This window comes from Mesocricetus auratus, unplaced genomic scaffold (assembly GCF_017639785.1).
Source record: "Mesocricetus auratus isolate SY011 unplaced genomic scaffold, BCM_Maur_2.0 Super-Scaffold_100009, whole genome shotgun sequence".
Classification (NCBI taxonomy): Eukaryota; Metazoa; Chordata; class Mammalia; order Rodentia; family Cricetidae; genus Mesocricetus; species Mesocricetus auratus.
In genome coordinates this window covers 79,378,490-79,396,311 of record NW_024429193.1, presented here as the reverse complement: position 1 = coordinate 79,396,311, position 17,822 = coordinate 79,378,490, and the positions used below count along the sequence as shown (strand labels likewise).

At 38.5% G+C, this 17,822-nt stretch overlaps 1 protein-coding gene across 1 annotated transcript in view; it reads right to left on the bottom strand.

Annotated features, from left to right (window-relative positions):
• Positions 1-3,209: 3,209 nt before the first annotated feature.
• Positions 3,210-17,822, bottom strand: part of Wdr49 (WD repeat domain 49) — a 174,685-nt gene continuing 160,072 nt past the window's right edge. The window contains exons 16-18 of the mRNA XM_040752640.1: positions 16,931-17,034; positions 15,687-15,833; positions 3,210-4,236 (exon numbers count right to left, since the gene is read on the bottom strand). Coding sequence (XP_040608574.1) covers positions 4,106-4,236; positions 15,687-15,833; positions 16,931-17,034 — 382 coding nt within the window. The 3' untranslated portion in view covers positions 3,210-4,105. The remainder of the gene's footprint in view (positions 4,237-15,686; positions 15,834-16,930; positions 17,035-17,822) is intronic.

Here is a 17,822-nt window from a genome sequence, read left to right as displayed (position 1 = left end):
ACTCACACTCTTAGCTACCAACTTATTGTGTCTGCACACTACTTTGATCATAATGTGATTTATACAAGAAACAGCCAATACTTTTCCTGCCTTGTAAAGGAGTAGACAGCCACTCTGTCTTATTTAGACCATCCAAAGTGATTTCTCTGTAGTGACCTAATATTAGAGCAGCTCAAACAAAACTATTCATTGTCCTGTATCTTTGGGAGTAAAAAGTAATAACCATGAATCTTTGCTTCAATATTTAAGGAGTTCTGGTAGTAAATAATGTATTGTTGTTCAGAAAATATTACTGTACACCATTTAAATACTTGCACAATTCTCTTTTCAGAAATCTATGTTGCCCCTAGAGAATAAAAGAAATATGTTCATAATGAGACTTTAAATTCTTTTGTATAAATTTTAGCACCATCAATAGCAAGGAGTTAGTGCTATAATCTCATCACTTTTATCAGTATTTTATAGCTATTTTCAAATAAAAATATACTTATTTCCAAACATGCACAAAATGCATTTGACTATAGTACATATGCATCAATTTAAAAACAACCTAAAATTTAATTTTTCCACTTTAACTCAAATAAATATAAAGCAACTTTTATTCTGTCAGTGTTTGCCACATGTGTTAAGTGATAAGAGGAACATATTTTAAAAAGAAAAGAGTTACATTATATCTGGTATAGTTGCACACATTTCAAACAACTATTGAATATCATAATACATCTTATTTTAATATGACAAGTTCCTTTCACTTTAGAAAAATTGTCCTTAAACAATTGCATCTAAGTGTTAATTTCAGAAACAGTTTCTAAATATCCAGTGTGTGAGTGTTTGCCAGGCAAGGCCCTGCTACTTGTTTAGCACCATTAGATGTTGTAAAGAATGAAGGAACAGTAAGATGTAATATCAAATTTGTCATCCATTTTTCTTATTTTCTTATGTGTGTATTTTGCCAAACTATTAGAATTGCTACCATTCAAAGAGACTTTCATAGCCTTAAAGCACCAACTAAATTTATTGACTGTACTTTGAGACAGTTCCTCTTAACTGTTTTTACAGAACAGGACATGAAGTTCATGAGGGATGGAATTAGTGTTCCATAACGCATAAGTCTGTCTATATGGAACAGATTATGTTACACTAATCTCTTTAAAAATAATGTCAGGAGTTAAAATAAGATGTGCCTACCAGAAGAATTTCTGAATTACACTTGAAAAAAATAACAGGCCACTCAGTCTCAGCCCAGTTAACCATTGTTGTATTTGTAACTCCACTTGAGAAAGCTTAAGGCAAGACGAGGTTTTTCTGTGTATATATGAACAAATTCTCTCAGCTCTGCCTTCTGTAACTTGACTTTGAATGCATAGAAGGCTGCATGCTTTCCTGGGTGGACAAACAAATGTATATGGATAAAAGAGCTATCACAAAAGATTTGGTGCCTTTGCTATTATCCTTCACATCTTAATAGTCCTTTAAGTTTCTGGAAACACATCTCTGATTTAAGTTCACTGTGCTATCATCAACCTATGACACATAAATCATTGTTCTGGTTTGAAACAATGGATTATCCAATAAAGTATTCCAGTCAGTGTAAAAAATTCTCTGCAATATCCTTATGAGATAGTTTGTTTTTGTTGGAACATCCAAAAGAATCCTTTATTTCAAAGAAATATTTTTAAGTGTTAAAAGTTTGCATTAAAATATTTTCAGATTTACATGAATTTCCTTGTAGAGTGCAAAGACCTGCCGTCTCCATTTCTTCCTTTTCAGTTTCTCCAATTGTTACCATTCATCAAACTTGTATACTCCATATATACTTGATCAATATAAAACATATATAAATAGACAGACAGACAGATAGATAGTTGATAAATCAATGATAGACATAGGTACATTAATGTATACACAGATATGTTTATGTATTTTATATGCACATACAATATTTTTAATCATTTATGGTCAAGTTGCAGCTATTTTTTAAATTAATTTTTATTTAAATTAAAAACAATCTTATTGCTGGGTGGTGGTGGCGCACGCCTTTAATCCCAGCACTCAGGAGGCAGAGGCAGGCAGATATCTGTAAGTTCGAGGCCAGGCTGGACCGACAGCCTCCAAAACAATACAGAAAAACCCTGTCTCATAAAACCAAATAAATAAACAAAATAATCTTATGTTACATACTAATCCCAGATCCCCTACCATCCCCCCACCATACCCCCATCCACTCCTCAGGGCGGGTGAGGCCTTCCATGGGGGATCATCAAAGTCTATCACATCATTTGGGGCAGGGCCTAGCCCCAACCCCAGTGTTTATAGACTGAAAGAATATACCTCCACAGGGAATAGGCTCCCAAAGTCCATTCATGCACTAGGGATAAATACTGGGTCCACTTCCAGTGGCCCCATAAACTGTCCAAACCTGCCAACTGACACACACGTTCAGGGGGACTGGTTTGCTCTTATGCAGGTTCCCCAGCTGTCAGTCTAGAGTATGTGAACATTTGCTTGCTCAGGTCAGCTGTTTCTGTGGGTTTCCCCAGCATGGTCTTGACCTCTTTATAGAAAGATTTTACTATATGCTGTATATTTTCTGTACAAACATTTTTTTCAGATAAATACCTCAATACACAGTGTACATCCATGAACACATACACACATACACACACACACACACACACACACACCCTTCTGTATCTTTTCCAAATATTATTAACACCCAATGAGTAGATAAAATCATATACATAAGAGCTATGATATATGACTACTAATCAAATAAACACAGACAGAAGTTAATTATGTCCTCAGAAAACCTTTCCCCTCCACACATTCCCAAACCATAATGTTTGCTTCAATGATGCTGGAAATCTGTTATTTCAGCCCTTGCCATTAAATATAATCTGTAAAGAAGTCAACAGAATGATGATGCAAATGCCTTGATCTTATAAGTAAACAAACCGGTGTTACAATCCCAACAATGACCTTTAATCATTAGGTAATCTCAGAAAGAAGCAATAAGTCATATTTCAGCATTAAAATAGGTAAATTTTAAAGGGTTGCATATGAGTTTTAAATAGATTCAATATTTGGGTTCTGGGTCAAAAATATCCACTGTATATTAATTATTCACTAGCATGTGTTATTGCAAGAGCTTTAAAGTCCAAATATTTTAAAGGCCTCTTTAAAATACAAAACTATACAAATAAACTGAGTATGTGGAAATGAATTTATTCATTTTTCTGAAGGACACAATAACAGCAATATTGATTTCCCAGAGCATGATGAACATCAAGAAAGATTTGCCACAAGGAAAATGAGTAAGTTTAAGAACAAACATTGCATACTGGGCTCTTCTTGGACACTGATGACTTTACGATGTTGCAAGGACTTTGCTTCATTTTAATGTTTGCCACTCAGTGTTCAAATACAGAAGCAGTTTACTCCCATCAATCTCTGATTAAGGGCATAAGTGAGGGAAACAACTCTAAAATTATCTGGAAATATGTATTATCATGATTTGACTACTACATATAATATATATGTGTTGAAATATTAGCCTCACGGAGTATACTCACAGGCTCAATGATCGCATGTTAAGCAAAACTACTTGAAAATACTTAATACCTATTAAATGCTGACAATTCCAATTTGATCATTAAAACATACCAAATTTTAACAGTGTACACCACAAATTTGTACAGCTAAAATTACAAAAATATATTTTTGGGTTTTTTTAGCATGTTTAAAAAGAATTAAGACATGCTCCTATTGTCAATGTCTAATTGTCAATATGAAAATCATTAAGAAAAAATAAATTATAAAGAGGGGGAACATCAAAATTTCAAATGATTGTTTTCAATGAATTGCTAGTGTTTTATAAATGTTAACGGATATTTTATAATAAAACACATTATAAGTGTTTGCATACAGGGGCAATTACAGGGACAACTAGGTAAAAGAACTTCTTCTGATAAAAGCAACTGGCATGCCCCACCTTAAGCCAGTCTTATATTCCTTCTTAGATTATACAGAAAGGGATGATTCTGAGTGAAAACAAAACAGAGTCTGAAGACTGTACGTCACAGAGCTGTGTTTGTTTTCTGTTTGATCACAATTGCTTCTTTTTTCTTTTTATCTTCATGTCACCATTTGCTTCTTGACATAATTGCTTGTCTTGTCTTTCATGATCGAGAATTTCTTTGGGAAACAGGATTTTCTCATCAAATACAGCTTTCAAAGCTACAAAAGGAGGAGGAAAATGACATGAAAATCACATCTACTAAGAGTCTCGGTTAAATAAAGTAGCAGGGAGAAAGCTCAAGTTTCTGTCTGAAAAGCTATGTTTCTAGAACCAAGAATGTACAGAGGAGATTTTTTTCTAAGCTTCTGCTGTTCATTTTAGTTTTGTTTAAATTGAAGGCTCTCTCTCTCCCCCTCTCCCTGTCTCTCTCTGTCTCTCTGTCTCTGTCTCTCTCTGTCTCTGTCTCTGTCTGTCTCTGTCTCTGTCTCTCTCTGTCTCTGTCTCTCTGTCTCTCTCTCTGTCTGTCTCTCTGTCTGTCTCTCTCTGTCTCTCTCTGTCTCTCTGTCTGTCTCTCTCTGTCTCTGTCTCTCTCTCTCCCTCTATCCCTCTCTGTCTCTCTGTCTCTCTCTCTCTCTGTCTCTCTCTCTCCCCCCTCCTCTTTTTCTGCCTGTATCTCTGTCTTCCCCTACCCCACCCAGAGCTTGTCCTATCACTTTATGTGTGTAATGACAGAGCTTGGTGATTTAAGGGTGAGGACTAAATAAGCTGGTGTTTTCTGTTTCTGTTTTTTAATCTACTTTACAGCTACCAAGGGCTTGTAAAAACCCAGAACAAATTATTCTGTATTGAAATAAGAGAATTAAAATAATCAAAACACAGTTTGACTGTCTGAATGACTAAACACATACATCTGCAATCATATCCTTAACAAAAAACAAACAAAAAAAACTCCAATGTACAGGAATCTATAGCTTCAAAAAGGAAATAAAAAAGGAAGAGGCAAATTATTCCTATGGCTGTTGATACTACACAGCAATTAGTGGGAAGAAATTGTGCCATGTGTTCAAGGAAATTATGGTTGACCAGCAGTGTAGCTCTGTCTTGAACAAATGCACACTGGAAGTACATTATACAAATGCTTTGTATTAAGGCTACAGGACACTAGTATGCCTAACTCATAGGCTTTTATCTGAAATGATTAGAAGCAGAAACAGTACTTATGCTGGTTATATCATAAATATCATGAAGAATACCATATGGTGCTAACAGAAAGCAGGCTAACACAAATCATGTATAAGTAAATTGAGAATTTATTATATATATATATATATATATATATATATATATAAAGATTAGAGCAAATCTTAGTACTATTTCTTGAAGCTGATGAAATGCAGACAGGATTTTAGTTACTTATCACAAAGGTGGAGATGAAGAATGATTGACAAAGGTGAATAAAAATGTTGGCTAGACAAAGTAAAGTTTGCATAAGTCCAGAGAAACAGGAACTACTTTCCATGTCATGAGATACTCAGTACAATAGAACAGAAGAATAAAGGAAAATAACAGCATGGGCTGAAACAGAAGCTTGGTTAATGAGAATGCTAAATGCTAATCTACAGAACACTGAAAAAGAAAACAAAGGAATACTAACCAGCTTAATAATATAGAGATATTCTGGGCTGGCAAGATGACTCAGAGGATAAAGGGCTTGCTTCACAAACATGAAGATAGGAATTTGGATCCCAGAATGCACATAGAACTAAATTCAGTCTATAATGCATATAGAATGAATGTCTATAATCTTACTGTGCCTGCAGTGAAAGGGGAGGAAGAGGGAGGATAACACTCAGAAGCCCGTCTCCTGTGTTCAGTTACCAGGAGAAAGCAGTGGACCAGCATTGAAGCTGTTCTCAGATGTCCACATCCACACGTGCATCCTCACACATGCACACATGTGTGTGCATGTGTGCACACGCGCGCACACACACACACACACACACACGGATACCCTACACCATCCTATACTCCCCACAAAGATTAGAAGTAAAATAAAATGTGATAAATAAGATAAAAGCACAAAATGAAACAACAGAATAAGTAAACAATAATAGACAAAACACTTCTTACTATTAGAACAAACATGGCCATAAAATTCAGTATCTTTCCCTTTCTATTCTTTAAAATGGATTTCAAGAAGAGAAATGAGGGGAAATCATTCTGGAAATACAGATCATTTTCATAAAAACTCAAGAGGAAGATGCAATCCGCAGCCTACAGGATATGAAGAACACAGCCCAGTAGCTGAGATGGCAAGAGTCACACAAAGAAGAAAATTACACAATGGAGAGTCTAAGAAGGCCAGCACCAGCGGCCCCCAGAGAGAACAAAACAGAGCAACATAAAACAAACGAAAACAACAAACACTCAAGGAACTGAGAGAACCCTTAGAAGTATATCATGGTGGGAACTGGAGAGGTCATCTACAGGGAAGGCAGAGAAACTTTGTCCTCAACATTTTTGTGAGATGATAGAAGCAAGTCAGCCATTGGAGGAAATAATTACAGGAAAACAGAAGCAACTTACTGAAATTTCTTAGGATTCTAAAAGAACACTTAGCTTCGCTGTACACATACATGTTGACTAGACTCCAGCTACCAGTAGTACCTAGGAATTTGTTTTCCAGGTGTAAATAATAGTTCCTAACTTTTCTAGATCTCTTAGGTGAGTCTGACCTAACCAATTAGAAGACATAAAAGTAGTACTGAAGCTTTTCTAAGAAAAGGAAAAAACTCCTCTGTCCAGCATATCCATCTTCCCTTACGACTGAGCTCTCTGTATGTTGTAGTTGCTTTTGGCACCCCACCCAGCCTTAACCGCCTCCTACTCAATATAAGACCATGTTGATTATATTTCCCCGATTCAGTTCTGACTATTGTTCACTACAGAATAGTTGCAAGAGATCATGAAGACAGGTGAATTTGTTGTGGCCTCTGTGACTTGGGGATGATATCTGTTGTATAATCCTAAGAAAGAAGTGTTGTATCCTTCAAACACAGCACCCACTCAGGAACCTAAAACACTGTCGACAAGCTTTAAAGAATCTTACAGAATCCTTGTTCAGAAGGGTTAGCAACAGCCATTATTAGTTGGTTCATTGGTCACATAGATCTTGGAAGCTTCTGAGATCTTTCATTCAGACTTTCAAAGAACGAAACTCCCTATGAGGGCACCATAGTCTCATATGACATCATCCCTGACATGCTTATGACTCCATTCTTGTACTAGACTTTTCAACTACCTCCAGATACAATGACCTTTGTTCTGCCCATGACAGACATTAATTTTGCTTCTACGCTTTTGTGCACAATACTTGAACTATTCCATCTCTCAGAATTTGCCTGACATGCAGGATACCTGTGGGGCTGCCTCTCCAGTCAGGCCTCTCTTCTGGGTGCCTTGGGTACTTCATGGGATCCGCGAATACAGCCCTCTCCTGGATAATGTAGGTACTACATTACATTGCCTCATTTTCTGCACAGAAATTGGTTACTAAGCAGCATGCTTAGATTCTCTGTGATTTATTTACTCATCATGTTAGCCTTCCCATTGCCGTGATGAATACTGAGAAAACAACCTTAGGGAAGGGATCATTAAATTTGGCTCATCAGCTCCTTTGACCCTGTGACTGTGGGGAGGGTGCGCATGGTGGTTGGAGCATGGGGCCCTAGTTAGTACTCACCTCACAGTAGTAGAGCACAGAGGAAGGGGACAGGAACACGTTATAACTCTCAAAGACATGGTCCCAGTGACCAACTTCCTCCATCTCTCTAAAGTTTCCACCACCTCCCCAAAATAGCTCCACCACCTGAGGACCAAACAGTCAATACATCAGAAGAACACGTCATATTCAAGCTTCAATACTTGTCTACTGCCTGTCTCCTCCAAATGATAAATCAACAGAGCAAAACCCTTGCCTGTTCTCATATACTTATATCCTAGCACACAGTATTGGATTTGGTTAATGGAAGGAGATCAAATATTACACTTTAAGACCCTTACATTGTGAAGATTGGAGCTTAATAGTAGTGATAAAAGTGTAGGTTTCCATGGTATCGTGACTATAAGTTCATGTATTTAACTGTAAAGTCAGTCATGGAAAATCAAAGTCTAGGGCCTGTTGAGACCACACAGTGGGTAAAGGCGCTTGATGACAAGTGTAAACGCCTGAGTGCGACCATCAGGAGCCACACAACAGAAGGAAAGGATGAACTACAACAGGTTGCCCTCTAAACTTTGCATGCACATGTTCTCTCCAACTCTGTTTCCATGTCTCTCTCTGTCTCTCACACAGATAGAGATAAATACAAAGATATGTAATAAAAAGTAAAGGTAAAAAGTGGCATCTATGGGCTGGAGAGATGTCTCAGCACTCAAGGCCTCTTGCTGCTCTTTCAGAGGACCTGAGTTCAGTTCCCAGAGCACCAGTTTTGGACAGCTTACAACTGCCTGTAGCAGATGATTCAATGCCCTTTTCTGCCTTCTAAAGGCACAGATGTGTACGGAATATGCACACAGAGTGACATACCCACACACATAAGTAAGAATAAATCTTAAAATAAAAATCTTATTGTTATTGGGGACCATTTGCATTCATTCTTTAATACTTGGAAAAGTATGGCATTAATCCACTCACCACATCATTTCATGGTTGGCTGTCTGACAACATTTTCTAGAATGACAACAGCAAAGTATTTTTAAAGTGATGAGAATGAAGAATGTGCTGGTTGTGAAATACCGAAAACCATTTTCACCGAAGTAACATGATGTCCCGACTTGCAAATGACAAAGCTGGTTTATCTGCTGCCATCTGCCCTTCTTTTCCCCACTAATTGGCGGCCCCGTCAGACTGACAACAGCAGCAAAATATTGAAAGAAGACCTGAAGAGAATGTAAGATTCCATGTAAACAGTGCATAGGAGCCAGCTGTGGATAATCTGAGTGTTCAGGCTGCTGAAAACCTCCCTCACCCACATTTACAGCCACATTCGAAATCCCACTCACTGTCCTGTATCTAACTCCATTGCACATAATGGACATGAGATTCACTTGCTGAAAACGCATTCTGGAGTTGGAGAGATGGCTCAGCAGGTAAGAGCACTGAGTTCAACTCCCATGTCCTTCCAGAGGTCCTGAGTTCAACTCCCAACAATCACATGGTGACTCACAGCCATATGTAAATGAGATCTGGTGCCCTCTACTGGCCTGCTGGAATACATGCAGGCAGAACACTATATATAATAAATAAATAAATCTTAAAACACACACACATGTGCGCACGCACACACACACACACACACACACAGACTCAACAAGAATGAGACTCTGTGCCTCTCTAACTGTTATGCCCAACTTGTAATGTTCTGAAGGGAACTGCTCAATGTAAGTTCTAGATAAGCATTTTCAAAGTGCTGTTCAATTTCAGCCTCTATCAAGCTACCGTTAGCTGGGAAATGTGACCAGGATGTATTGTATGATAGGAGAATCTATATTCAATTTTAAAAATCATGAAAAAAGCTGGTGACAAAAGTGGTGAGGCAGTAAAGTGGCAGTCTTCATATGACTCTTAATTATGCTCTTATACGCCACTGTGTTTACCTCTCCCATACACCTTTTGGCTACATGTTTATAAATCTTTGTGTATACGTGTTTGTGTGAGTGAGGGGGGGGCAGGTGCATGCATTCCACACTGTGCAATTGAAGATCAAAGGAGAATTTATAGAGGTCAGTTCTCCGGTTCTACCCTGTGGGTTCCCAGGATTGAACTCTGGTCATCAGGGTAAGCTTCAGGTGCTGTTTCCCACTGAGTCCTCTCACCAGCCCCAGAATATCTTTTTTACATATTTGGATAATTTTATAGACCCCAATTTACCTTATTGAAAAAAGCTATAGAATAATATGAAAGATATGATTTTGAATAAAACCTATGTACGTACATTTCATCCATACTATAAAAGCCATAGAGGAAAATCTTCTGCTTCCATGTAAAACTGTATTTTATCCTGAACTCCCTTGATTTTGGCTAAGCTGACTGGTCTCGAATTATTTTACCTCTTTGTGAATTTCCAGGTAGGTTGATTTAAAGTATTACCCAAAGTCCCATTTGTTAGAGGTGTTTATCACCAGCATTGCTGGGGGATGCAACTTTTAGGAGACAGAGTCTAATGAAAAGAAGTTAGGTCACTGGTTACTTGAACTAGAGGCACACGTTCCTGACTTTCTTATTGGGTCCAGTTAGGTAATGTCTTCCCCTGCCACCTGCTTCCTACCTTGAGGCTCGGAGCAGCAAAGCTAAGTAGTCATGAACTGAAACCTCTGAACCCATGAGCCAAAATACTTTTTCTTTCTGTTGAATATCATCAAACATTTGTCCCAACATCAGGAAGCTGACCAGGCCATGGATATGCAACTCTCCTGTCTGGAGGACACTGAATTGACTTCCTTCCCTCCTTGGAGATGGCAGTTTGGGTGGCTGTGTATAAATTATGCTCTACCTGGTTTTCCTGTACAAAATACCATTACTAATTCTCAATTCATTTTCTGTGTCAAGCTACAACCATCTGAACTATCTTTTCCAATTATGCCACCCTCTCATCACCACCCAAAAACATCACTAGGAGCTAAATCTCAATAGCCCAGACCTGCCAAACTCTAGGTTCCTTTGCGACGATCCACTTATCCTGGGAGCTTCTTCAGCCATCCAAAGCTGTCACCTCGAAACTTGTGGCTCAACAACTTTTGCAGGAGCTTTGCCAGCAAAGCTTCCTGGGAGATCTTTCTTTGCTGTGTCTAGGTTTCTGGCCTCTCAGGGCTTGTTCAGCAGTAACTGACACTCACTGGTTATCCACAAAACAGAGCCTGACAACACTCACATTTATCTGAGACTGAGCTTTTGTGAAGTAGAAATGAGGAAGAATTCCCATCGCTCTCTTGTGCTCCAGAAACAATTAATCACAAAAGACCCAAACTGCTCTCATGTTACTGAGACACAACCCTCTCTATCCATCTTCATTGTTTTCAAAGACTCACATTGTTTTCAAAGATGATGTCTTCACTTGTGCAAAGACACAGGCCTCCTTCCCATCCTCTGAGTTGACCCTCTTCAATGAGAGTCCTCCCTATGACAACAGCCTGAATACAATCATCTCTTTAATAATTCCTCGTAATTTGTCTTGAAGGACAACAATAATTATAAAACCCATTTTGCCTAAAGTATCCCTAATACAACACACTCTCTACAATGGAAATTTTAAGGATTCATAGAGTATGTATGAATGGTTTTGGGGGGTTTACCGGTAAACTTGAGCCTGCGCTACTTTAAGCACTAGGAATACAGCATATAAAAGGGGAATGAGAACCCACTGGGAACAACTTGGAAGCGAAAGAGAGGGAACACAGGATGTTTCAAGTTGAAAAAGAAAGATGGAGAATACAAACAGATACTAAAGAGTGCAATAGCTAAAACTGAAAAGCCACCAGGGGATTAAGAAGTGTTTGAAAGTGCCCCGTGTTCCGAAGTAATAGTCTAGAATGTTGACAGTACCTGGAAAAAATGCCTCTTATAGCACAGATGTCAAGTAATATTCACTGTTGTTTCCCCATTTTAAGCTTTATAAATGGAAATTCTTCCCTAAAAAAGTTACTGCTTCATAGTTTCCTGGGGGTAATGACTCCGAGCCTGAAGGCCTCCTTCTTGTATCCCCCAGTGTTCCATTTCTAAAAGCCCATGTTGCTGGAATGTCCACATATTGCACTTAAAAATTAGATGAAAAAAGCTAAACTTTAATTCTAAAATATGTGTGTCTTAACTGTGATGCCATTTAGTCCTCAAAGCTTTCTCTTTCCTTCCTACCAAGGCCAGTTTCCTTCCTAGATGGCCCACAGACACTTCCCTCTCAGCAAATCCTGAAACTGACATTTCCCAAATAGAACCACCTTCATCTGAATTTCTTCTCTCAGTGAAGATCTTTTGCTTTGGCATAGTAATCCAACAGCTCTATGTCTTTGATCAGGGCATGTGGTCCTTCTCATTCAGCGTTAAAGACTTTCAAATTAGTTATTCTCCAGAATCTTCTCATCTTTACAATAATAATATACCACTTGGTAAGTGATTAGTATATGCTGTTGTGTCCTGTAATTAACCTTAATAGTTTCACCAGTCAGGTATCATTACCTTAACAGATGAGAAACCCAATAGTAAGAGATGTAATACACACATTTGCAAGTTCCCACTGAGAGGCAAAATGGAATAGAAGACAGCTGGACTGTACACACCTCAGCTCTTATACTAAGCTGCTTTCAATCTAGCCACGTTACATACACCCTCCACACTGTTCCTGAAAAATTTTCTAAAATATGAATATGATCGGGTAAGTTTCCTATCTCCTTTTCAACAAGAATTTTGTTTCTGTGGTGGATTTTGTAGGCAGGGGACAGTCATCATTCTCATACAAAGCAAAAGAAAACGTCAGTAAAATCACAAATAATACTCTTATAGTCATCAGAGAACACGTACAGGAAGCAAAGATGACATGTTAACTAAAGGGGAAAACAGCATGGAGCCTTTCCTAGATGACCTGATATTGGCAAATGTTTCCCTTATGTCATATGTGGACATTTTTAGGAGACAGATTTGTGCTGGGTATGACTGAGCCTGACCTAGTCTCAGCACTCAAGAATATGAGAATTAGGTCTTTTAGGCCAGTTTGGGTAGTATAGTTAGCTTAAGACCAGCTTGGACAAAGCAAAATCCTGTCTTGAGATGGAAGTGTATACTTTGCTCCAAATGTTCTGATAGCTCTCTAAGGTGGTACAATATATTGGAATACAAAGAAATGCAGTAGCTTTGGTCCATATTCCCTTTGCATTCTCTGAATACTGGTAGGGGCGGGAGTCTATTCAGTAGACTGGGAAAGCAAAGAAATATTTCCTATGGTCTTGCAAGATTTATAGGACATTATTCCTCTACTTAAAAAGGCAGAAGTCTAAGGCATTCTAAATCAAAAGTACTCTAAGACCGGTGAAAACTGTGCCTCAGCCCTGTCTATCAAATTTATTTACATGAGTTGACGACAATTCTCTCTTCAGAACTAAATAGCCTTCGTTATCTATAAAAAGTTTTAAATTTCTGTTGAACAACAAAACTTTATAAGACTTACAAGGAAGTCATAAAATATGATCGATAACCAAGAAGAAAAGCAGACAGCAGAAAACAACCCAAGATTAACCAGTGTAAGCAGATCAGAGCTGTAAAATTACTATTATAAACAAATATTGCCTGCATGGCAGGTACAAGAGCATACTGCTGTAGTTCCAGCTACATAGAAGAGTGAGGCAGGAGAAGCATATCAGTTCAGGAGTTTGAGGCCAGCCAAAACAACATAGAAAGACTGCATTTAAAACAAAACAAACATTTTGGGTGTAACCAACCACCTATTGATGGGATTTAAGGCCCATTCCATGAGAAGGAACCCATGCCTGACACTGATGGAGTGACCAAGAGCCTGAGACTAGATAGACCACGGACATAGAACAAAAACAAAATACTAAAGTCTGCTAAAGAAACAGCAATAAGATGACCCCTAGAAATGTTTTGCTATACTCATACATCAGTGTCTTCCTCAGCCATCATCAGAGAAGATTCCTACTATGTCAGAACATGGTCCAAGAATATCCTGGACCACAGTGAAGAGAATTCAGAGTGAATGATTGTGAGAAAACAAGGAAAGAGTCTTATGAGCTTAGTCTCTTCAAAAGACATGGGATTGCTCTTGGAATGTGTTATTGTACCCCTCCCAAGTATAGCAGACAGGCACAAGTTTGCTTCAAATTATTTATTACAGTTGGCTGGTGTTATCTGTTTCAACGCTTTGTGAGAAAGTTTGTGGTGCTTGCTGTGAGCTGCTTGTCCTTGTGATTATCTATAACTGAACGAACAAGAACTTTACCTTGTTTGAGCTTTCTTAGCTCCTACAGTATAAACTGTCCGATGTTCTGAATAAAGTTGGATATTGCATGAGACTTTAATCCACTTCAATTGTAAGCTTCATTCTCCCAAGTTGCACCACATCTAGGGCACTAAACACTCCTGCAATAGGTGGGAACAAGTATAGAGACCTACAACTGTGCAAAGATTGAGAGACCTTGGAATGCTCAGTCCTAAATCGGATGTCTCCATCAAATCCCTACCCAGGATCCCTTCTCTGAGACTTCCCTAATTCTTAGGTGCTAGGATTACAGGCTGCAACCATGCACACTCATACAATTACATGGATTCTGGAGATCCAAAATATAGTCTGTAGCAAATACTTCATCCTCAGACCCATCCTCTCAGCACACATAGTCATAATATTTTTTTAATTTTCTATTCAATTTACAAAGCAACCACAGTTCCCCCCCTCCCTTTCCTCTCGCCTTCCACCACACTAACCCCATCCACGCTTCAAAAAGGGAAAATCCTCCCTTGGGGAGTCAACACAGCTTGGCTCATCAAATTGTCAGGACCAAACCCCTCTCCTCTGCATCAAGGCTGAGCAAGGATTCTGTTTAAGTACTTCTGTACTTATACACTGTAAAGATTTGTTACTCAGATTGGTCTAATTTGAGTAGAACACTGATTGAGCAGAAAAACCTCAAGAAAATAAGCAAATGAGTACAAATTTAGAACGGGGGAAGTTTAAGATCCAGCAATGTGGTAATGGAAGGTTGGAAATAGTGATAAGAATTGGCAGTTGTTCTCATTGATAACTGAAAAATGTCTCCGAGTGTGGCTATAAGAAACAATATCCTCTTACAAAGGTACTGTTCAAGAATGATATTGAGCCCTGTGTCAGACACTGAAAAAGTTGAGACTATGAGTCTCAGCCGACTGCCATGTAGCTCAGTTCCTTTCAGGATCGCACATTGAAAACATTCCATTTTCATCAATTATTTGAAACAAGATCCCCTACAGTGCCCATATGCCTTCTCAGTTTCAGGTTGTGTTGCTTGAATTCCCACCAGGCTCCTTTTGTGGGAAAGATGTTTGGCTATTATTCTTTAAATGCTCACAAACGGCAATGGCTGCAAGAATCTGAAAAATAGAGCATTCTTGTGCACATGCTGCGTCAAAATGCTCAGAGATCGTTCACTTGCATTTTTTCACATGAGGCTCCCTAGTCCTCTCTTATTAGCCCCACACTGCACTGGGAGCCTCTGAGACAAAGCACTTTAAGTAGCCTCTATTTATAGTGACTAGGGAAGAACAGAGCCAGATTGCCAGAGACTCTTAAGTCTTTAGTATCTCATGCTGTTTCTATCCCTGGTGTTGGTTTTGAAGATGAAGGTTATTTGGGGAGGAGAGGTGCTCATCTATGGCAGATTCATGGTATCCAAGGCAGTCTTCCTTCAGAACAGGGACACAATAGAAACAGCCATTTCACATACTGCAGCCTGCTGTCTCTTATTACTGAGAGCAGAGATGTAAATCTTGACAACCACAGAACACTTCGTTTCATGGCAACTCTACAAGGCAACTGTGTTGTCTCCACGCTGTTCTCCTGTATTTCCTTCTGCTTTGATTGAGCTGTGTGAAGAAAGAGTGGTGGCGGCAAGCCAGCTGAGGACTTACTTTCAGAGAGCAAAGGAAGCTCTGGAATTCGGTGCTCATCTTCCTCTGGCTCTTCCTTAAAGTACTTGTGGGGGTCTAGAAGAAATGCAGGTTGATTCACTTCAGGAAGCTCTTTCAATGTGCTAAGGCATAAGGACCTAAAGGTGCCTTCAAGCAGCAAATTTGAGGGAAGGAAGAGAAGAAAAGGACAGTGTCATTAACTCTGAAATGAGCTAATGCGATTCCAAATTCACTTTTTAAAATTTAACCTTCTTATTACTCAGCTGGTGCAGCTGCAGCGATTACCACATCCTCTAAGAACAGCTGAAAATAAACCCAGAGTTCTTTCTGTTGAAAGGACAAAGAGGAACCAAGGCCTCCTTTCCATTTATTTCGCATTTTGTGTATTTTTCTACAATATTCCTTTGAAAATGAATATCCTACAGCTTTGGAAAGGCTTCAATTTCTCTTTTATCTCCAAGAAAATTATATCCTTTGTGAAATGGAGAATGTTTTCGGGATTTTTTGAAAAACACATCTAAAATTTGGAATTGACAGGTACTTTTTCATTCCACTATAATACAAGCCACAGTAGTATTTTACTAATTTTGCCTGTGAAGAAGCGAAATACTTGTGTGAGTCATACATTAAAAACAAAGGTTTAAATGAACTGAAAAAAAAACCATTTTGTTTCAAATGACAAATGAGTAATGAAAGAGAAATCAATAGATGCTAGCTCAAGATAGGGTTTTGTGTTCCGTGGCAGATAGTTCTTTAGAGAAAGGACCTATGTTTGTACTATCATGCTGTCTGTACTCATTCTATAAGGCCTACCCTATGCCTATAGATTGTGAACTTTCTATGCATCACATTATCACTCAGAGAGCTTATTAAACCATGAGTCACCACTTACCACCCTGGCTTCCGATTCTTTTTTTTCCTTGAGGAAGGAAAAGGGGGTGGATGTAGTAGGATTTTCATTTTTAATGTGTTCCATTATGCTGATGGTGCTAGACCTGACCTTCTTTGAGAGTCAGGGTGCTAAGTCAAGCACTCATCACCGTTTGCTCTGTATGCTAGAAACCTTGCGTGATGTTTAATAGGACCAAGCCTTACCCTTCTCCTTCATCAGAAGAAGATAACAGAATCACTCATTATATTTATTAAGAAGAAATGAACACTCATGCTAGACAACATAGCTCTTTGCCCTATTCCCATTATATTATAAAATGCCATTCAGGACTGTGTCAACAGCAAATACTTACTGGCTGATTTTTGTATAATTTCACGATAGCAAGGTTTATGTGCTTTTTTCTTATAGATGTTTCTGTTCTTATATTTCAGGCTGAAATTTATTTCTTCTGATGATCTGAAATTAGAAGAAAATAATTAAAATACAATAATAACTAAAGGGATGGACAGATACTTTCTGCCTGTGGTAATATATCTTACTTTTGCAAAAAGCCTCTCTACTCCTGTGTTTGTTAAATAATTGATAGTGACATTTGCTTAAATTAGTGAAGTCATGCCTTTGAATAAAATGCCCAGTACTCAGGTGTTAGTATAGAAGAGGGAATACAAAGGAACAGTCTCAGAAAGACTGTTCTATAGCTAGGAAGTAGGGGAAAATGATACAAAAGAAAATTTCACAGAGACACATTCATGCTGCCCTTGCCTTGTGCTTAGGTGGCAAGACCCACAAAAAGGGAGCATTGTTTGCACCTGTCAGCATCTCTTAAATCCTGACTCTTCCTTTATAGCATCCCCAAACTCAAAATGATCAGTAACTTTATGCTTCTATATGGATCTATCAGAAACCTTTAAAAGAGTTGGAATTGACACACAATCTCCTATAAATGAAATGTGAGGAGCTGTGCTGGCTAACCTTGGCCGTCAACTTGACCACATCTGTAATCAACTAAAGCGCAAGCAGCTACCACACCTGGAAAGGACTTTAGTGATTGGATCATTTGATGTGGGAAGACCTACCCTCAATCTGAGTGACACTTTCTGTTCATGTCCCACAGAAGAGATGGAGGAAGGAAGCGTTTGTACTCTGCTTGCTTGCCTCACTTTCAGTGGTTAATCTATCTATCTTGCTGCTGAGGCATTTCTTTCCTGGTGTTAGAAACTCTTTCTTTGTTTTGCAATATTGAC